This window comes from Castanea sativa, chromosome 9 (assembly GCF_040712315.1).
Source record: "Castanea sativa cultivar Marrone di Chiusa Pesio chromosome 9, ASM4071231v1".
Taxonomy (NCBI): domain Eukaryota; kingdom Viridiplantae; phylum Streptophyta; class Magnoliopsida; order Fagales; family Fagaceae; genus Castanea; species Castanea sativa.
In genome coordinates this window covers 1,510,069-1,532,342 of record NC_134021.1, presented here as the reverse complement: position 1 = coordinate 1,532,342, position 22,274 = coordinate 1,510,069, and the positions used below count along the sequence as shown (strand labels likewise).

Genomic DNA, 22,274 nt, shown 5'->3' with positions numbered 1-22,274 from the left:
ACCGATACTTTAACTTCTAATCCTTGCCCACCAGAGAGAGAGAGAGAGAGAAAGACACCTCTAAAAATCTACTAAAAAAAAGGGCATTTCAATATTCAACTTATATAAGCAACCAGATATCAAGGTGAACACTCAAACTCAAACCCAAACCCATAGCCTTCGTCATCGGACGATTCTCTATTTCTCTCTCTCTCTCTCAATTTCTTATATCTTCTCTTCTTCTCAACTATCAACTGCAACAATAACAAAAAAGAAAGAAGAAGCCGAACAAACAAAATGGTCAGTCTCTCTTTTTTACTCTCTGTTTAGTTCTTTTATCTTAGGGTTCTGACTTTACTGTTCCGATCGTACTCAAAATTTTCTTTTATTTTCTCGCGGTTTCTCAGCAGCCAAACGGATCTTCGTTTTTTGAAAAAAAAAAAAATTGTTGTTATTGTTGAAGAAGTCGGTGTTTGATCTGTGCTCGATCTGATTGTTTGAACTAAAAATTGACTAGAGTTCTAGAAATCTATGTGGATTTGTATCTCCTTAACTGTTTTGCTGTACTTCGTTTGCTAGCAGATCTGATTTTCGTTCCGATGTTTAGTACACGATTCGCGATTTCTGTAGCGGACTATAATTTTTTTTTTTTTTTTTGTTGAAAGTTTCTGATCAATGATTTCTCTCAAAATTCGAGTGATTGTAAATTATTTGGATCTACTGTCCTTAGTCAATGGATCACCAATGGATCTTGCTTTGCTGTGCTTTCTGTTTAGGTTTTCTTTTTTACTCTAGATATTTTTTTTTTGTGTATGTGTGTGTGCTGGTTTTGGATGTAGTGAATGTGCGTTATCCTTTGAAAGCGGACTGTTCTGACTTTGCATTGCGTGTAACTTAATTATGGAAGTGTATGCTTGTTTGATTTGAATTTCATATTTCTATAATATGAATATGCTTTCAGTTTTGAGCCGAACCGGAACGCAGTAACCAAACGGGCACTATCTACCTTAAGCAGATATGTTAAGAGGATAAAGAAAGCCGAATTTGGTTTGTTAGAATTTTTCAACAACAAAGCCGTAGTCTCAAAATTTTGGGGTCGGCTATGGATTAGTTTGTTAGAATTTTACACTGATTTACAAGATGGATCAAATTAGACTAGAATCTCTTTAATCATCGTGATCTCGTTCATGTCTATTATCTTTCTTTCTGTGTCATTTCAGCGATCAAATGTAGGGTAATAGAATTTATTTTCTCAATGTTTCCAATATTTTGGAATGCTAGTTATGTCAGTATTCCGCGTATCTTATGTGGGTCTTACCGAGTTACAGAATTATGTCAAGTATTTTATCTCTATGATGTGCGCGTGCAATTCCTCAGGCCAACGCAGCTTCGGGTATGGCAGTGCATGATGACTGCAAGCTGAAGTTTTTGGAGCTTAAGGCAAAAAGGACCTATCGCTTCATTGTTTACAAGATTGAGGAGAAGCAAAAGCAAGTTGTTGTGGAGAAGGTTGGTGAGCCAAACCAAAGTTATGAGGATTTCACTGCAAGCCTTCCTGCTGAGGAGTGTCGTTATGCTGTCTATGATTTTGATTTTGTCACTGAAGAGAATTGCCAAAAGAGCAGGATTTTCTTCATTGCGTGGTAACTATGATCCGTCTTTACTTGATCTTTGATACCATGTTCTTGGTGGTTGTATGTTCTAATTCCTTTCCTGTTCTATGAAGGTCTCCTGATACGGCAAGGGTTAGAAGCAAGATGATTTATGCAAGCTCCAAGGATAGATTTAAGAGAGAGCTTGATGGAATTCAGATTGAGTTGCAAGCAACCGATCCAACTGAGATGGGTCTTGATGTCATTAAGAGCCGTGCCTGCTGAATACAAATTGTAGCCCTTGCGACAGGGAGTTCCTCCCTTCATCCCTTCTTTACTTAAGTGAATTGTTTATAGTTTGTGAAATGGTAAACTTGGCTAATTATGGTCTTAATTTCCAAGTTTTTCCGTGGAGTCTTTTATTCATCTTGGACAAGTGTTTACCACCTCCTGCCTTCCGGGCGGGTCTGGTCTTGTGTAAACAAGTATCGCTGGTTTCTGAAATATCATGTGATTTGTTATCTATAGAACCTATGTACTGTCGAGTGGCCTTTCATAGTCTTATTCCTACTAGCTAATATGTAACTGTTCGTGGGGGTTAGACAACACCTTTAGAGTTCATTTCAAGTTTTGATATGATTCCTGTCATTTAACTTTGGAATGCTAAAGGCGAATGATTTTAAATCTTCAAATTTGCTGATTTATTGGTTTGTTTTGTTTTACATAGATAAATGTTAAAATGTATCAAGAGAACTGATATCTGTTTTTGCAAATTTTTTTTTAATATATTTTTTAAAAACTATTTCTAATTTCTACTTAAATAAATATTCTTTTTAGTTATTGCGGGCTGCGGAACAGATTTGCTTACTTTTCGCTCTTTGAGAATTTTAAAGTCAATGACAGCTTCATCCCTAGTATCTTACTGAATTATTAGGAGCCTTTGTTTGTGTTAATTGTTCAAATACCTATAATTCCTAAAGAATAATTTTAGGGACAAATTTAATTGCACATCTAATTTTACAATATGTTGATGTGCGGTACTGTTAGTAGTAAACATTTTTAGCCCACTCTTATTTATATAGACTCACTACTTTTAGTTAATCATTTAAAGTCAGTATAAGTCAACAAGTTGTGAAAATGAGTGTGGCTGTAGTATTTTTTTTTTTTTGGATGGGCATCCGTATTATTGTTGATTCCTAAATGATGGAGAAGCTTTTTTGTGTCCTAATGTGTACGCTCTATTTACGCGGTCAACTTTAAATAGGAAAAATGTTACCACCCTATATTTGGAGTCAACTTTAATAGGAAAATGTTGTTGATGTAGACCAGGCTAGGATGACTAACTTATTCACCTATTGTTTCCCTTAGTCGGAGCCTATCCTTTAGCCCCTCCTTGCAGTTTGCGTTGTGTTGCACTACTAGTATTGTTTCGTTTTCTTCTTCTTTAATGAATCAGACTAATTTCAATAAAAAAAAACCCAACCTACAGCACTCATAGCAACAAGTCAAAGTCCCTATTAGTACAACTTCGTATTGAACTCTCAAGTACAAAATCAAGTAAATTCTCACAACTCAGTCAAGGCCCCCCCCCCCCCCCCCCACATTGTGTCCCTCTGTCTCTCTGTTTCGTTTCAAAACAAAAACAAAAAAAAAAAGTACAAAATCAAGTATAGTCAAAATAGCTATTTTTAGAACAAATAATTGCAGACCCCACTTGCAGTAGAGGACTCTGTTTAAGATAAAGTCATAGAGTCCCCCCCATTAGCCATCACACGAGCCTTCACATCCCATCTTATGGATTGCAACACCTCTTCCTTAGTTTTAGAGTGACCTTGATGAATTCTAGAATATCTATGTATCCAAATGTTAGAATATGCAGCTCAGCAAGCAAATATATTTGTTTCTTTCAAACTACTACCTTTCAGTTTATGACCACCCAGCATACTAAATCTTCCCAACTAAACTCAGGCACCAGCCCACAATCTCCTTTGTAAAGGAACATTCAAAAAATAAACCTACCCTTACTATAGGCTGTGCAAAAAACACAGCATGACTCACCTTTGGATCTCCATTGGATCAATCTGTCTCTAGTAGTCAAACTGTTCTTGAAGTCCAGCTTGCATCTAAATGCATACGTTGGAAGCTTGAACCAGACCAACCTCCACCAATTCAGGACTGGTAGCTTGGTTCTAATTGCATTCTAGGTTTGGGTGCAGTTAAAGCCTTTAAATTTTGAAATATTGCATGCTACTTGATCTCCTCCCCTCCTCTCCCCCCCCCTCCAAAAGCATAAGACTTAATTCTACTTTGAATTGACACTAAATCTTTAGAACGAGCTGGTTTCCAGCACCAATCTTCATTCTTGAGATTGCTTGACACTTAAGCATCTAAAGAACTAGTCGAGTCATAGATGACTACATGCCCATACTTGGCGAAGAGAATTTCTAGGTGCCAGTTATCATGCTGCAAGGAAATATGACTCTCATCCCCCACCACAAATTTTAATGTAAGCTTGGCAATGTGCCTAATTTTCATGAGTTTTCATGACTCTATGCCATACATCGTATATTGTCTTTATTCTTTCTCATGTGCTTTTGTCCATTTTATTTTTCCTACTTTTGTACATTGTTATTAGTTGAGTTTAGGTGTCTCACTACTTGATCTAAGTAGGGATACTCTGTGCCTTTACGGCTGTACCTAACTAGAGATTTCATACTCACTGGGCATCCTCGCTAAAAGCCACCGCCTCCATAAACCCCAAACCATCCCACACAACACAAGTGGCACAAACCCACTGCCGATTGAGATCCATACTACTTCAATACCTATTCCTTATTTGCTTAAATACCAAAAACCATCACATTCAAAAAAAAAAAAAAACCACCATGTGCTGATGATGAACATGATTTGGGCAGCGATGCGATATGAGGGGCCTAATGATGAGTTCATCCACAATCTAGCCCTATGGGCTAGGGATCAAGATGGTGAAGCCATTGGGGTTGTCGGCAGGGAATGGCATTGTTGTCATTGAGAGGCCAATGTGGGGTGGGAAGTGGGTGGAGAGGAAGAAGTTTGAAAAAAGAAAAAGAAAAAGGAGTGGACAAAAAGGGGAATAAATGTAAAGTATACTTTTGGTGTTTAAAAATAAAATTTTGCGATAATAAAAATAAAATTGTCAATTTTTTGGCACACAGTCCAATTTTTTTTATTACAAAAATATACAAGTTTGATTTTTCAAAATATCTAAAAGGTAACAATTTAGTCATTTTGTTAATTTTTTTGGTCTGTTTCTTTGCTTACAATACTAAGGCTATCCAATCCACTCGAAGAAATCGACTAGATTTGAGTCGACCATTGGCTGACCTGACTATTTCGACAGTCAGTGGCGGGTCTTTCCTCCAGATTTTGACTCCAATAGGTCGCTTTAGGTTCTTTTCCCTAAAACCCAAAAAACCTGAACCGATGGACTTACTAAGCAATTTTCGGTGAAAATTTCTAGATCTTGCGAGATCTTAGCTAGATATGACGAGATTTCGACCGGATCTAGCAAAATTTCATCTAATCCGGTGAGATTTCTACCAAATCTAGCAATGAATCCGGTGAGATTTTCGTTGGAATTAGTGAAATCTCACCGAATTCCTATGGTTTTCTCATCATTTCCTAAATCTTTGACTTCGACTGACACGCCCACCACTCATTGGAGGTCTAATTTGCCCGATCCATTCATCATCTTGATCAGCGACAAGTTGAGGGCTGCTATACTCGATCAGGTTGGGTCGGATGCAAGTTAAGCCCAAACTAGATTCGACGCAACCCATGGATCGCCCTAGCTTTTGTTACATGACTAGTAATTTAGATGCCATCTTGCTAAAAGTCCTCGCCTCCATAAACCCCAAACCATCCCACACAAGACCCAAACAAGTGGCACAAACCCACTGCCGATTGAGATCCATACTACTTCAATACCCATTCCTTATTTGCTTAAATACCAAAAACCATCACATTCAAAAAAAAAAAAACCACCATGTGCTGATGATGAACATGGTTCGGGCAGCGATGCGATATGAGGGGCCTAATGATGAGTTCATCCACAATCTAGCCCTATGGGCTAGGGAGCAAGATGGTGAAGCCATTGGGGTTGTCGGTAGGGAATGACATCGTTGTCATTGAGAGGCCAATGTGGGGTGGGAAGTGGGTGGAGAGGATGAAGTTTGAAAAAAGAAAAAGAAAAAGAAAAGGAGTGGACAAAAAGGGGAATAAATGTAAAGTATACTTTTGGTGTTTAAAAATAAAATTTTATGATAATAAAAAAAAAATTGTTAATTTTTTGGCGCAAAGTCCAATTTTTTTTATTAAAACAAATACAATTTTGATTTTTCAAAATATCTAAAAGGTAACAATTTAGTCATTTTGTTAATTTTTTTGGTCTGTTTCTTTGCTTACAATATTAAGGCTATCCAACCCACTTGAAGAAACTGATCCATTCATCATCTTGATCAGCAACAGGTTGAGGGCTGCTCTACTCAATTAGGTTAGGTCGGATGCAGGTTAAGCCCAAACTTAATCCAACGCAACCCATGGATCACCCTACCTTATGTTACATGGCTAGTAATTTAGTTGTCATCTCTTGACACCTTAGCCCCATGTCTCCTCCTCCACCCCCCCCCCCCCCCAAACCACCTGCCCCCTCCCCCCAAAAAAAGCTCACTCAAAACTAAAAACACAATGTAGCTAGTGGAAAGCCTATGGTCCGTGATGATCCATTTGGATCCCAAAATTTGCCTTTTACCTATCGTTTTAAAATATAGTTTTCAATTCGGCAGTTGGTTTGGGTATTTAATTAAACCATTTCTACAAGTGACCCATCTAGACCTAGTCAAACCTGGTGGTTTTGTGAGGGACCATTCAATTGGTTGTGTTTGTGATTTTTGAGAAAAAGGAGTTGTTTTATAAATTTCTGAGAAAGGAAAGGGCTGACAAGAAGAACAAAATGAAAAAGTAGTCCTTCAGGCTAGAAAAAGAAAAGGCACTCATTGATATTGTGGCAGATCGCCCATCCTTAGATGTTGTTGTTGTTGTTGTTTCTTCTTAGTTTCCAAACTTGCTTTTCCCCAATATGCAATAAGATTCTTAAGAAGATATATATTTTTTCTTTCTAAAAAGTAATTCTTACCATATTCTTAATCAAACAAAACATAAGTAACTATATTGCCAGACATCCAAATTTCCAAACATTACATTTATGAGAATTTGATCGATAGGGCATAATAAATTTCCCAAACTAAAGTTTAATGTCCAACATATCTGTAAGGACACAATTCAAACTCCCGATCCACAATCCAAAGGGAAAGGGCTTGAAAGGCCTTTTTACAATAAATTTGTAGAGAGTGTGCTTGATATTTAGATTTCGAAGGTGGTTTAAACAACAAAGAAAGAAAAGGCTTTGGGCCCAATGGCACAAATAAAGAGTTATATGAATAATATGAATGAAAGCTCCTCATCGGATACAATCCGAGGATAGTTTATAATCTTGCTTCTTAAGGTCGATTACAATGGTTTATACTATTCTTTCTCTTCTTAAAGAAAAGCCTCCCCTCTTCCGAAGGTATTTTCTCTTATTTATACTTCCTCTTTCTTCCATTCTCATCTTCCACCTCATGGTTATAACGCTGGTTTTAGATACTTGTCCCATCAAATTTCCCTTAAGTCCTCTAGGATCAGGGACCAAGTTCCAAACCTCATGTTCAGGTCCCATTTCTCCATTAATGTAGTCAGTATATCAATTGCAGAGTCTTTAATGTATGGGCGGTGGTAGTAGCTTTACCTTAGATATCCCACCGCTATTCCTATTGTCCTCCACGTGTACCGTGTCTTCCCGTAGCCATAGGAATTTCTATAACATACCCTAGGGATATTAAACCTCTCTTCCTATGACCTCGACTTTACTATTCGAGGACAAAGCTTTACTCGGACATAATTTGTTCACACGTTATCACATCTTCACCTAGCCTTTTCTTTACGAGGTACATTCATGTACCTCTAGCTCATTTGATGTTTTCGGATTGAGTTTTTAGCCCAAGAGATTTTTTGGGCCATCCTTTATAAATTACTGGGCCCAATATCCCTATAATATCAATCATAATTGTACTAAAGACATGAGTCGTTTATAAATATACGACAATAATTATTTTTTTTCATTTTCTTTCTAAAAATAGTGATGTCTTTTATTTATATATCGAGCTAATCACAAAATTATTATTAAAAAAAAATGTCAAAAGTTTTGGAGTTTAGTGGCAGCATTGGGGTTTTTTTTTTTTTTTTTTTTGGGTGAAAAGGGAAAGTAGATTAGAACTAAGTTAAGTAGTACAACTACAACCTAGGTCACATAACACCCCGAACATCAACTAAAAGCCAGTACAAAATACAAGGAAAGGGATTATAGTACATTACAAAAATATCACCAGAATTGTTTCCTTCCTTTGCTAAAATTTTTGTGCACTATTCCCCTTCACGATGGATGTAAGCTTCATCAAAAAGCTGAACCAGAGACCTGTAGTAAAAAATTAGGGCACTACAAGGGTCAGAGGCATCAATCATGGGCTATACGATGTGAGCATGCTAATAACACATTTTGCATCTATCTTTATAAGTAGCTTGCGGATATTGAGGTTGTTTGCAAGGGCAAGTCCATCTCGAAGTCCCTAAAGCTCTATCACCATGGAGTGGGTGAGACCAATACTTTAATAGAAAAAAAAAAAAAAAAATTAACCCTCATCCATGCTCCTTTGCAATTTCTGATGAGGCCATCAGCAATAGCCCTGCTCGATGTCGAGCTTGAAGAAACCCATAGGAGGGGTTTCCAACCAATTAGATTGATGGTTTGACGATGCTTGCTTGTTTTGTAGGGTCAAGAGAAAAAAAAAATCAATTACAAGAGATTTGATCATCTTCAAGATTGTGTGTGGCTCAAAAGCTTGACCTTCCTTAATTGTTTGTTACGGGAATGCTAGCATTGGATTCTTTATCTTTGGTGTAGGTCCCAGTTAACTTAATTAATAAAATTTCTTCTTGTTGAATGATAAATTTAACTTAATTAATAACATTTCTTTTCGTTGAAGCTTGCCTATACTAAAACTTATTGGTGCCTTGCCCAGATGATGATGATAAAGAGCAATTATCATAGAACGAATGCCATAAGTTAAAATAAAAATATTATTATGTAGGGAGAATAAGCCTAGTAGTGTATATTGGGTCAGGGGCCTGGTCCGAGGACGCCTAATTGTCCGAGGATGAGATAAACGTCGTTAGGGAGATCAACTTTGATAAATAATGAAAGAAGTCAAGTTACAATGGTCTGAGGAGAGGTCCGAGGAGAGATGTCTCTTCGGCTGAATGAAGCAAATGTCAGAAGGTGCGGTCTACCACTCAGAAGCAACGTTCTAGGAGATTCCTGTAGGTAAGGATATACATCGTAAGAGCACAGGACAAACAAAAATTATGAAATATCTAAGAGAAAGTTGCTACCACCGCATTGAATACACTGCACCTAACTCTCTAGCCGCATTAATAAGGAAGTGATACCTGGGCAACAGTGTTCAGCCTTACAGCTACTTCCAAAGGCTTCAGGAAGGTGCTGATGGGATAAATATCCAGACCAACAATCTGATCCATACGTGAAGGGTCGAGAGAGAAGGAAGGATAGTATAAAAGGGAGAGGAGACCCTTAGGATAAGAGGATCGGGGAAGGAGGAGAAAAAAATATTGTAGACTTAAAAACATTATTTGTAATATGTCATTAAGTGAGATCTGTAGAAGAACTAGCCTCCTCGGACTCAGTCCGAGGACTATTTTTCTTATATAAAATTGCTTCATCTTTATTCTAGTGTCGTCTTGACCCACTACAATTGGTATATAAGCTTATTAGAACCTAGATTTCAAACTCATTCTTTACAAATTCATTATATTGGGCTCTTTGGGCCATTCAATTTCCTCTTTAGGTACAAACTATGTCCCTACATATTATATCTATCAAAATAATAATAATAACATCCACCTTTAAAAAAATATAATAAATAAACGACAAAATATAAGTTTGCATTTCCTCTATGAAAACGGTGGGTCGTTATGAAAACTGCTAAACCCAAAACTCTATCGTATCACATTGTAAAGTCTTCTCTGCCAATTTCCTATCTACTCTCACCTCATTCGCCAGTTGCCACTCAACTCTCTGCACCTTACATGTTTGTGAAATTGCCCAAATGGCTTTCTCTTCCTATCTAAAATGCTACCCTTTGTCTCTCCCACATTCCATAAACTACCATCCACCGCCGCTCTCATTCTCTCACAAACCCACCTCCAATTCCTTCATCTCCTTCGCCTCCACACAACACCATGACCAAGTCACAGCCCCTTCTCCACTCTCCAATTCAACTCCACCCGCTACTCTCTCTCAGCTCCCTTCAGATTTCACCCCAAAGCAACTCCTTGACACCCTTCGCCGCCAAACCGACGAGTCTTCAGCCCTTCGCATATTCGAATGGGCCTCGAAGCAGTCCAGCTTCACACCCAGTTCGGCCATATACGAGGAGATTCTTCGTAAGCTTGGAAAGGTGGGGTCTTTCGAATCGATGAGAAGTGTCTTGGAAGAAATGAAACTCGCAGGGTGTGAGATTGGTACAGGTACTTTCTTGATTTTTATCACGAGCTACGCTGAGTTTGAATTATATGATGAAGTTGTTGGTGTTGTGGAAATGATGGAGAATGAGTTTGGCTTAAAACTTGACACGCATTTTTGTAACTTCTTGTTGAATGTTCTTGTTGATGGTAATAAGCTTAAACTAGTTGAAACCATGCATTCGAGTATGGTTAGTAGAGGGATTAAGCCAGATGTTTCCACTTTCAATGTATTGATAAAGGCTCTTTGTAAAGCTCATCAAATTAGGCCGGCCATTTTGATGATGGAAGAGATGCCAAACTATGGTTTGTCACCGGATGAGAAAACGTTCACCACGCTAATGCAAGGGTATATCGAGGAAGGTAATATTAGTGGTGCATTGAGAATTAGAGAACAAATGGTAGAAGTTGGTTGCCCATGTACCAGTGTGACAGTTAATGTTTTGATTAATGGGTTATGCAAAGAGGGTAGGATTGAGGAAGCGTTGAGTTTTGTTCAGGAGATGTCAAATGAGGGCTTCCGTCCTGATCAGTTTACGTTCAACACTTTGGTTAATGGTTTGTGCCGGGCGGGACATGTCAAACATGCTTTAGAGGTTATGGATGTAATGCTGCAGGAAGGGTTTGATCCGGATATATTTACGTACAACTCTTTGATTTCTGGGTTGTGTAAATTGGGTGAAGTTGAAGAGGCAAAGGAAGTTCTTAATCAGATGGTTTTGAGGGATTGTTCCCCTAACACTATCACTTATAACACTCTAATTAGCACCTTGTGTAAGGAGAACCGAGTTGAAGAGGCCACTGAACTTATTCGTGTTCTTACAAGCAAGGGAATTTTACCTGATGTTTGTACGTTTAATACTCTGATTCAAGGACTCTGTTTGACTAGTAATCATAGAATGGCAATGGAGCTATTTGAGGAGATGAAGAAGAAAGGGTGTCAACCTGATGAATTTACTTACAATATTTTGATTGACAGCCTCTGTTCTAGAGGGAAACTTGAGAAAGCTCTGAGCTTGCTGAAAGAGATGGAGTCAAGTGGCTGCTCACGGAATGTTTTTATATACAATACTTTGATAGATGGGTTTTGCAAAAACAAGAGAATTGAGGATGCGGAGGAAATTTTTGATCAGATGGAACTCCTAGGGGTTTCAAGAAATTCAGTGACCTACAACAGCCTTATTGATGGTCTTTGTAAGAGCAGGAGGATGGAAGAGGCTTCTCAGCTTATGGATCAGATGATAATGGAAGGATTGAAACCTGACAAGTTCACATACAATTCCCTGCTCACATTCTTCTGCAGAGATGGTGATATAAAGAAGGCAGCAGATATTGTTCAAAGTATGACTTCAAATGGGTGTGAACCAGACATTGTCACTTATGGGACTCTTATTGGGGGCTTGTGCAAGGCAGGTAGAATTGAGGTTGCAAGTAGGCTCCTCAGAACTGTTCAGATGAAAGGAATGGTCCCGAGTCCACCGGCTTATAATCCTGTAATTCAAGCACTATTTAAGCGAAAGAGAGCAAAAGAAGGCATGATGCTTTTTAGAGAAATGATGGAGAAGGGTGATCCTCCTGATGCCGTTACATATAAAATTGTTTTTCGTGGGCTTTGCAATGGTGGAGGACCAATTGGAGAAGCTGTTGATTTCGCGGTTGAGATGATGGAGAAAGGATTTGTTCCACAATTTTCATCATTCATTTTGCTGGCTGAAGGACTTTGCGCTTTAGCCATGGAAGACACCCTAATCAAACTTGTTGATATGATCATGGAGAAAGCAGGCTTCTCAGACGGTGAAGTTTCCATGATAAGGGGGTTTCTCAAAATCCGTAAATTTCAAGATGCCTTGGCCACTCTTGGTGATATCTTAGATAGCCGAAATCCCAGAAAAGCTTACAGGTGAAGATGCAATTAAAATGCTTCGCGCTAGTTGCTAGGAGGATAGAGGCCATGTTTCCTGGTTTCTAATTTGAAAATTTTGGATTACCTTCAGTCCAGTAGGTGATGCTGTGCAAAGGTAATGAAGATAATGATTTTAGAGGATGACATGCTGGACTTGTAAGGGGTTGAGTTAATATAATACTAATGTTGGTTCTCTTTGGTTGGCCTCATGGAGGAGACTCCCTCCTACATATTCATCTGAAAAAAGACTTTTCTTGCAACTTCAGTGTCAACATTTGCAGAAGAAAAAATCAGAAATTGTCGTTGTATTAAGTTGGTGCGTATACCATTTCAGAACGAATACCATTGTTTCTGGCCCTGAGTTTCTTGTAATAATGTATGAATGCATTCAGGCTGTAGGGTCAACTTGTGGATTGGCACAAAAACATTGCCTATCAACAGGTTCAAGCTTCCAGTTATACCCATGAGGATGTTTATATGTAAATTAGACATAAATATTAAAAAAGAACGAATTTGGCAAGCTTGATCGAGTAGCATGTAGTATGTCTTAGGCATTACTCCCTTCTCTTCAATGCATAATTTGTTATTTACTTTTTTACGGGTTTGGTTTATTTATCACCGTTTGCTGTTCTGTTGGTCAGCTTCCACGAATTTAATATATATTCGTGTGTGTGTGTGTGTGTGTGTGTGTGTGTGAGATTTGCACCCATTTTGGAATCTTTTGGCTGAGTGCCAAAGAATGGTCAAATTTTTTAAATCTCTGCTCTTCTTTTATTTTGAGTCATGTATCATAACATGAGTATAGTAGAAATGAGAAAATTAAGATGATTAGCGGCAGGGGCGGAGCTATAGCATAGCTTTGGGGGGCCATGCCTTCCCCCCCCCCCCCAAATTTTGAAAAAGTATTTTATATTATGTAGAAGTATTAAAACTTAAAATATCTTCCCACAAAAATAGAAGTTGAGTTAGTCCAATAATGCTCTTAAAAACTAATAAAATTTGTCAATTGGTCTAGGTAGTTATAGAAATTAGAGACAAGGTGGTTTTTGTTTTCTCTAATTCGTTTTTTTGTATATGTTTAATATCAAACTAGATAGTTTTTGTATACTCATTTGAGTTTAAAAGATGATAAGTTCTCTTAAAAAATTATCTTGCGAGTATATATATTTGAAAGTTGTTAATTTTATATACAATACATTTATAAATAATGACCTACTCTAATATCAAAAATTAAAATATTAATGTTTATATTTGTGAATGTACATTTACACACATGTGTATGATGGTTTATTTTGACTCGAAACTAATATATTAATACCAGAATTTGGCCCTCCAAACAAAAAATCCTAGTTCCGCCCCTGATTAGGAGGAATATATGGAAAGATAAGATTTGAAATAAGGGAATCCACTTAAAGATAGGGGTAGTCTAAAGATGAGAGAGAGCCGCTTGAGATAGTTTGGTCATGTTAAAAAGAGAGCAAGTATAAGAAAAAGTTAATTGATCCAAGTTGAGACTTGAGAGAACGGAAAAATATTGAGGAATGTCAAAAATAACATTAGTAAAAGTAAATAAAAAAATGACATGTTAATTAGGAAAGTAAAAGAGAGCATGAATTCAAATAAAATAAATTGGAAAAAAAGGTTTGTACCGATTCAAGATTTGCACTCTCCTGGGAATGTGTGCAGTACAATTCATGTCCATACACAATAGCACATGTAAACGAGAAGGAGATTAAAATACATGGCAAAGAGTTACCTGAACCCTGAACCAACTTTCTCCATCTCTCACCGTTTTGAGTCATGGGTCAAAGACAAAAGCCATAAGCTGTAAATTGGTCAATAAAAGTTTATGTTTTATATAATATTGATCTTAAAGGACGAAAATGAAATCTTTCAAGCAACGTGTTCTAGTAAATTTGAACAGAATGTACTTATCAAAATAAACAATTTGAATAGAATACTCAACCTCCAATGTCTGTCTTTGGTTATTATCTTTACTCATGCACGTTAGGTACTCTTCCTCCCGTATTTACTACCCGCAAAAATTGCGGTTGTATCAGAGATTGGCACCCTTGCTCTATTCCATTTTCCCCATTATCATTTTTCTATTCTCCTTCGTTTAGTGTGAGTTTGGAAAGCGTATTTTACATATTTTTTAGCTCACATATTTTTTTTTGTAGGTTTCATGTACTATTTATGGGACTCACGAGTACTTTTTTCAACAAAAACAACTTCAAAAACAAGTATCTTTTTCAACAAAAACAACTTTAAAACTAGGTCCTACGGTATTATTTACACATTTAAAAATTATTTTGCTACATTGTTTTCAGTTTTTAATTTTCAATAATAAGCGATATCCAAACAGATCTGCTAGAATGTGGAATGCTAAGTTTCTCAAAAAAAAAAAAAAAAGAAAAAAAAAAAGAAGATAAATTCTATTGTTCAAAATTTATCCTTTGAAGGACATAAGATAAGAATTTAAGAATTTATAAAAGCACTGCGAATGGTCTTCTAAATCAACTTGTAATTCCTAGTATGTTCAATAAAAATGTCAGTTTCAAATCTTTTATTTCCCAATCATCAAATTACCCACGGATCGAAGAACGTATTGAAGATGCTCTTAGAGACCATGTGATCAAAACTCTAATTCTTCAAATTCTTGTAACAACGAGATGGTATCTCATGTATCATATACATGCAATATATCTTTCAAATAAAACAATCTCTGAAATATAAGTTTTACTATAACACTTTAGAATGAAATTGAATGGTGTAGGGGCCTTTTTTTTGTCAAAAAACAAGTGTCGGATATTTGTGGACACTTCTTGAACAAAGGCTTATGGGGTTCAGAATTAGGCCTGGTTCATTTTGCAAAATAGGCCCAGCTGGAATTGGGCTTGATATGTCCTGTAGAATTGGCTCCGCTGAACCAATCAATAGCAAAACAAACACCCCAAACAAATAATAAAATACAAACTCTCAGATCACAGCAACACTTCTTTCCAAAGGAGGATTCGTAGAGAGTAATTGATGGAAATTAATTATCTTATTTAACCAAGGTTCAATCTTAAGATTTTTTAAACCATGCACCTTGTGGTCCACCATGTTCTCCATCCATTCGATCAAAACACTTCCCAGCAAGTATTTTTTCTGAAGGAACCACGACAGAATACCAAAAACCAAAGACTCCCTCCCATCCACCAAGCCACAAATGGAATGAATAAATTGCAGAAGCCCTTTTTGTGGGCCTTTTTATTTTCTTTAGCATGTTTGGGCCATCTCTTGAGCCTATGTTTGCTTTTCCAGTGGGCTTCTTAATGAGAGCTACTCTCTGTCTCTCTTTCTCTCTCTCTCTCTATTTTTGCTTTTCCTCATCCAAAGATATATTGCAGCAAACCCTTTTCTTTGGTTACTTAGCTAGCTTGGTTAGGACGGGGTCTAGTACTAGGTTTTTTAGGCCCTTTCTTCCTTGCTTTTTTTTAGTGGGCTTGGAACTTTATTTTCCGGCCCGTAGCGTAAAAAAATGAGTATCAACAAATGGAATGAATAAATCAAAGAGGAATGAAATAGATTTTTTTTTTTTTGAGAATAAATGAAATAGAATTTAATTGAATAAAATGTATTTAAGTAATGAAAAATAAATGAATCAAATAGAATTATTAATCCTTGTTTGGAAGTTTTAGAATAAAGGAGTGAGAGTTAATCCTATTTAGGAGTTATGTAAAGGAAAATAAATTGAATCATTAATCATAATATTATTATTAGACCCTAATTTTAAAAGGGTAAGACTTAGTTACAATACTTTTGTGTTATTTTTTAAATTCTCATCTTGAGATTTTGTCATGTGATTTTTTTCTCATAAGATAGATGCATATTTTTTAGTTAAGTTGACACATAACATAATTTTAAGAAGAAAATCTAAAAAGGAGACATTAAAGTACTGTATATAAGTTTTTTCCGTTTTAAAATAAAAGACTAAATATATGTAAGAGTGTTTTTAGAGTTTTAGTGAAAATTTGAGGTTTTGAGGAAATAAAAAAAAATACGTATTTCCTTAAATCTCTCCTGCCCGTTCTATTTTCCGAGTCCTCTCACTTAAACTTCCAATAAAATAAATTTTCTATTCTATCCATTTAAACTCCCAAATAAATTCCATTTTATTCTTTTTCCCTCCCCTCGAACGATAAGGTTTTTCATTAACCTATATATAGTTTTCTTTGACCTATTTTTTTCCAAATACTCCCTGACACACAGAACGCCGAAATACAAACAAAAAAAAAAAAAAAAAAAAAAAAAAAAAAAAAAAAAAAAAATTACGATTAGATTAAACCCCAATATTGTTCCTTTCTAATAGTAAAAAACTCACCGAGCGCCAATCACCATTACTTTTTTTTTACAACACAGTCGCCATTGTAGTTTCTTGACATTTCCTTTCGGATTTCGAGCAGGTAAACCCTCAAATGAATGCTGAAAACACCATTCATGTCTTAGGATGTTTTTTTTTTAATGATATTTTTGATATGGGTATTTACGAATTTACGTTGGTTTTATGCTAGGAAAGCTTTGCATCATCTCTCTTTAAGCAGAGTCTTTCAAAATTAGTGTCATTGTTACTGCAAAACGCTTTGAATATATGTTCTTAACACTGTTACTAATACAAAGTAAATATCAGAGGTGAATACTACAAAGCATACATTTTTTTGGGGGTGTTTGGTTGGTAAACTTGTATGTTTTTTCAATTTAATAGTGGCTGATATAAAAAGGATTCCAGAATTTTTTTCACATTGCAAATGTCAACTGTATTTTTTTGGGGGACTTTTGTTAAATTACTGATTGTCTGCAAGCTTAAACTCCCTTTTAACACTCCCCTCACTTGTGGAGCTCAAACTCCCTTTTAAAGGTGACACTTAATACGTGAGATTTTAAATGTGAGGCAGAACGGAGAAGACAGTGATCGAACTCTAAATTTTCGATTGTTCTAAAGGTTAAGTTATTGGGATATGGTAAATTTAATCATTTGACCACATATTTTTAACATGCATTTTTGAAATCATTAGGAGTTCTTGACTTCCTTGTGTGTGATTAGTTTATTTATGTAATCTTTGGCTTGATTAATTTAATTATGATTGGTAAATTATGTAGCTGATGGGTCTTGAAGCCTTGTCCTCACCCTTCATCTTACACTGGAGGAGGTGCCACAAAAGCTAGAGCTCATTGGTTAGTTGTGGATATTTTTTCAATACAAAATTAACTAACTTTATAAATATTAAAGTAATCTCAAGCTACCAGAATTGGCGTTATGAAAACATGAAGTGCCAGCATTGGAATTAGTGACTTTTGTTATTCTCATCTTCAGGCTCCTCTGTGATCATTTGCCCTTGTATCCTTCTCAATAGTTACAAGGAAAAGGCTCATAAGTCTTACTGTTCAACTTATTTTTTTGTTCGTTATCCTGTTTTCTATAATGCTTGTTTTGAGGGTGTCTTGGTTGTGAAGTAACGTAGTTCCTAATCTAATGTGATAATGTGAGTTATTCTTTTCTTTCGTTGTTTTTGACACACATGTGAACGTGTGATTAACATAGCTAAGTATGTTTATGTTAACCAGAACAGCATGGTGCTGCAAAGAGTGGAAAAGACTTTATTTTGCTACTGTCATTTTGGGGGAGAGCTAGTGGTGAAGAAAGATAGATCTGTTTTATATAAAGGTGGTTTGGTAGATGGCTTAGTGATTGATCAAGACACCGCATATGAAACATTTGTTGGTGAGATATGTGAACAACTTTGTATAAATCCTACTGGAAAGTTATTTCAATACTCAGTTAAATTTGACAAATCATGTCTGTTGCCCCTCAAAGATCAGAATGGCTTGAATAAGTTGTTATATTTCAATGAGGGTGTTGGATATGTATATGTGGTTGAAGCAGCGGAAGCTGCAAACCCTGCACTTATAAGCAACAGGTATATTAATTTGTTGTATTGATTTTTCCATGTATGTCAATTTTGTCTATCTGACTTGAATTTGGAAAAACATTTTATTTTTAGGTCATCTAACAAAGAGAGCCCATTGACATCAGATCAGGATGCTGAAGTTGAGTATGCTGATAGAGATCCAGTCAGGTCCTCCAACACTGAGAGCCAAGATCAACATGATGAAGCTGAGTATGCTGATAGAGATTTAGCCAGGTGCTCTGACACAGAGAACCATTTAACTTCGGACCAGCATGGTGATGAGCAGCATACTGATGCTGATGATAACTATGCCCATAGAGCTCAACCAGTGTCAGTGCAGTGCACAATTAGTGAGAAATCACCACTTTTGCTTAATGAGTGGGAAAGAGAGCTAATTGGAGGAGGTCAGCAATTTCAGAGTCCTGCTGCTTTCCGTCTAGCTTTATACAAGTATTCTGTTGCAAAATGCTTTAAATACAAGTTTAAAAGAAATACTTCCAAAAAAATACTTGTGAGGTGTGCAGTTGATGGGTGCCCATGGAAAGTGACAGCTTATGGCGTGAGAAACACTAACTTAATTAGAGTAAATACATTAATTGATAAGCATGAACACTTGGTACAAGGTCAAACCAATTTGAAGCCTTCATTGAAAACTAGGTTGGTTGCAGAAATGATTAAAGAGAATATGAAAGAAAGTCCAGATCATGTATCTAGACAAACTTGCATGGATTTCCTAGGTGACCTTTCTGTACCATCGACTTATTTCCACTCATCTAGAAAGGAACATTTGATTCATGGAATGGTGAACGCTGCATACAAGTTAATACCATCGATGTGCCAACATATAATGGATGTAATGCCAGGGTCAATTGCTACATGGTCATCAACTGAAGATAATCAATTTAGGCAGTTGTTTGTTGCTTATGGTTGTTCAATTCGAGGATTTCAGCTTGGATGTAGGCCACTACTATTTATAGATGACTATCATTTAAGTATACCATTTAGAGGTACTTTATGGTCTGTGACTGCGTTGGATGCAAATGATGGAATATATCCAGTAGCTTATTGGATAGTAGCTACAGATAATGATGCTGATTGGTCATGGTTCTTTGAGAAACTTAAGTTGATTGTCGGTAAGCGTGAGATTGCAATAATATCGGACAGAAATCAAAGCCTGCTAAATAGGCTCAATGAGGTGTTTGGTTTTGAAACTCATTCTTACTGTTATCGCCGCCTAAAGCAAAGTTTCAGCTCTTACTTCCAATTGCAATCCAATTGGGAGCAAACTGCACTTCAACTTTTGGATGATATTGCTTTTGCAAGATTAGGTTCAGAATATGAGAAGGCCTTAGTTACCCAGCGTCGATATTGTAAGGAAATGCATGAGTGGGTTATGGCCAATCACCCAGAGCATTGGGCTAATGCACTATTTAAAAGAAAGCGATGGGACAAGTTGAATGCTGATGAAACAGATGTGTTTTATTCATGGATGTGGAAGGAGTGTCAAAAGCCAATTTTAGAATTTATGAAAGCGCATCAATGCAAGTTGTCGAATTTGCTACTTGGTAGGCAAAGGGATGTTATGACTTGGAAAAGTCCAGTCGGCTACAAAATTGAACAGAAAATAAGAGAGAATATGTCTAAAGCACAGAGTCTAGTGGGCAGCCAAGTGTCTGAGTTTGTATTTGAGTTTGAACTGCAAAGCTATAAGTTTGAGGTGGACTTGTCAAGAATGGATTGCACATGCCTTGAATGGCAGATGACAGGAATCCCTTGTCTACATGCATGTAGTGCACTTCAACATGCAAATCGTGATGTGTACGAGTTTGTTGAGAAGTGGTATCATAGAGACACTCAGCAGACTTTATACACACAGGTGATGCCTGATTTTTCAACCCATGATATGCCTATCGTAAGGGATAATCTGCAGCTTGAACTTCAGCCTACTGATAGCAAAGGACCACAACCTGGGTTTTCACACAAAGGGCAAACCGAGTCACAATTGAAGCAAATATCGCAAATCAAGTTCAAGAAATCAACATGCTGTTCTCGTTGTAATAAAAGTGGCCACAATCGGAAAACTTGTAAAAGCACATTGCAAGAGTAATCAAATTGAATGCTTCTAACTATTGGCATCATTTTCTCTCCCTTTTTAAGTTGAGTAGATTATTGCATAATTCTCTCCATATACCTGCATTAGTCTAGTAGAATGCCTATGGCATAATTACATTTTTCTAAAAATTTGCGTTTTTTATTATATTGAAACTTTTAGTGAAAGGTCACAAATGCATTTTTTTGTGAATAATAAAGTGATTTCCCAATTTTTATTTTCTTATATAAATACTTAATTTGATATGCATATAAACCTATTTCAAATCATATATGTATAATATATTAAAAAGGAAGCTCAATAATCCAAATTAGATTCTAATTGCATCTCAATTTTGTACCAAGTGTTTTTTAAATTGGCTATAATTTGAGACCAAATGTCTTTTGATATTTAAGTGCGCTCAAATTTCTTTTTTGGTAGAATGTGCGCTCCAATTTCATACCAAGCATCATTCAAATTTGTATCAATTATGCTTATATGCAAATTCATGCATCTAAAATTATAAAATATAAACAAACTCAATTTGGATTTATTATGCTTCTGTGTAATACTATGAATGTATGTTACTTATATATTAGAAACATTTTATATATAGGTAAATTTAAGGAATAAATGAACCGTACCTTAATTTTACCTTTATTTCAAAACTTTTTGGAAGCTTTTTCCAACCATTGCAATATTAACTAATTTAAAAATCCAAAATTTTCCACGCCATCATTCTAAAATGTATTTCTAATTTGGTTTTTATAGTTACAAATAATGCTAAATTATGCTAGTTTAAATTAATTAAAATCACTTTATTAAATCATGTTTAATCTTCTCTAATTAAATTAGGCGCGATCTTTTATTATCAAATTATAATTAGGTAGGTTATTTTCTACAAGTTATCTAATTTTACCTTTTCATTTGTTAATTCTGATTAATGTTCACGTGTATTTTAAAATTAGTGACTAATTTTATATAGAATTTAGATCCAAAAATTAAGGATGCACATCATTGTGAGTCATGTCCTTTTATTGTTGTGACATGTGTCATTTAAAATGTCTTCAAAACTACCTCATCTTGATGTATCTTTTATCTCAGATAAGCATCTTGGTTTACTTAAAATATTAATGGTCTGTGGGCTTCAATAAGCTCAATTAATAAAGTTTTTTATGGTTGAATAAGAGACTAGGATTCAATTACTGGCTACACCAAAATTGATTGATGTCTTGGTTTGATAATGAAGAGTTATTTTTAAGAGCAGACATCATAGGTTGAAATTCTCTAAAAAAAAATTAATGGTCTATTTGGTTGGATAGAAAAGGAGAAAGCTGGAAAATGAGAGCTTTCCATTTTTTAGTGTGATGAAAATGAAGGAGGTTGGGAAAGGAGGTTGGAAGAATTTTCCACTCGAGTCCACCAAAAACCATCCTATTATGAGGAAAATATGGAGGGAAAATGGTTTTCAAATGGAATCTACTACTTTGCCCCTCTTAATTCGGTTTTTTTAGGAGAATGTTTTCTTTTAATGTAATAAATGTATAACAGGAAATTTATTCAAATTAATATTTTTTTTCCATCGTTTCATCATCCCTGCCAAACACAGGCGAGAGAAACAACAAGATTTTCTATCATTCCTACATTTCTATTCTCTAACTTTCCATATCCATCCTCCCAACCAAATCCACCTAAAAACTCAAAAAACTTCAATGATTCAAATTCTCTAATGTTAATGCACTTCAAATTCCCTTCAACTTCTCCACCGCAAAAAATGCCAACTTTAAATTATTTTATTAGTCTAATTTGTCATTAAACTTTATTTTATTTTATTATTATTTTATTTAATACTTTCTAGAAAGGATTCGTCCTATTAAAATCCTCGTATTTTAATTTAGATATAAGATACATGATATTTGAACAATCAAGTGGTCAATGAAATGGCAAATGAAGACTCCTGATATTTTCTAATAGAAACGTCCAAATTTCAAATCACTTACCATCCATTTGTGCATGTTTATGTATATAAAGTGATCATAAAACACCCAAATAAACCACAAAATCAAATAACTCTTATGTGTCGCTCA

At 35.8% G+C, this 22,274-nt stretch overlaps 3 protein-coding genes across 3 annotated transcripts; all 3 read left to right on the top strand.

Annotated features, from left to right (window-relative positions):
- Window positions 1-25: 25 nt before the first annotated feature.
- LOC142609650 (actin-depolymerizing factor 2) lies at window positions 26-2,263 on the top strand. The gene is made up of 3 exons (XM_075781291.1): window positions 26-279; window positions 1,357-1,622; window positions 1,706-2,263. The coding sequence occupies exons 1-3, from the start codon at window positions 277-279 to the stop codon at window positions 1,854-1,856; spliced, it is 420 nt and encodes a 139-aa protein (XP_075637406.1). The 5' UTR covers window positions 26-276; the 3' UTR covers window positions 1,857-2,263.
- A 7,447-nt stretch (window positions 2,264-9,710) lies between these two features.
- LOC142609469 (uncharacterized) lies at window positions 9,711-12,745 on the top strand. The gene has a single exon (XM_075781054.1). It carries the CDS (start codon window positions 9,830-9,832, stop codon window positions 12,146-12,148), a length of 2,319 nt encoding a protein of 772 aa, XP_075637169.1. The 5' UTR covers window positions 9,711-9,829; the 3' UTR covers window positions 12,149-12,745.
- Window positions 12,746-16,449: 3,704 nt separating this feature from the next.
- Window positions 16,450-20,210, top strand: LOC142611014 (uncharacterized). Its single transcript, XM_075783006.1, has 3 exons — window positions 16,450-16,595; window positions 17,755-18,107; window positions 18,192-20,210. Exons 2-3 carry the CDS (start codon window positions 17,761-17,763, stop codon window positions 20,203-20,205), a joined length of 2,361 nt encoding a protein of 786 aa, XP_075639121.1. The 5' UTR covers window positions 16,450-16,595; window positions 17,755-17,760; the 3' UTR covers window positions 20,206-20,210.
- Window positions 20,211-22,274: the final 2,064 nt, after the last annotated feature.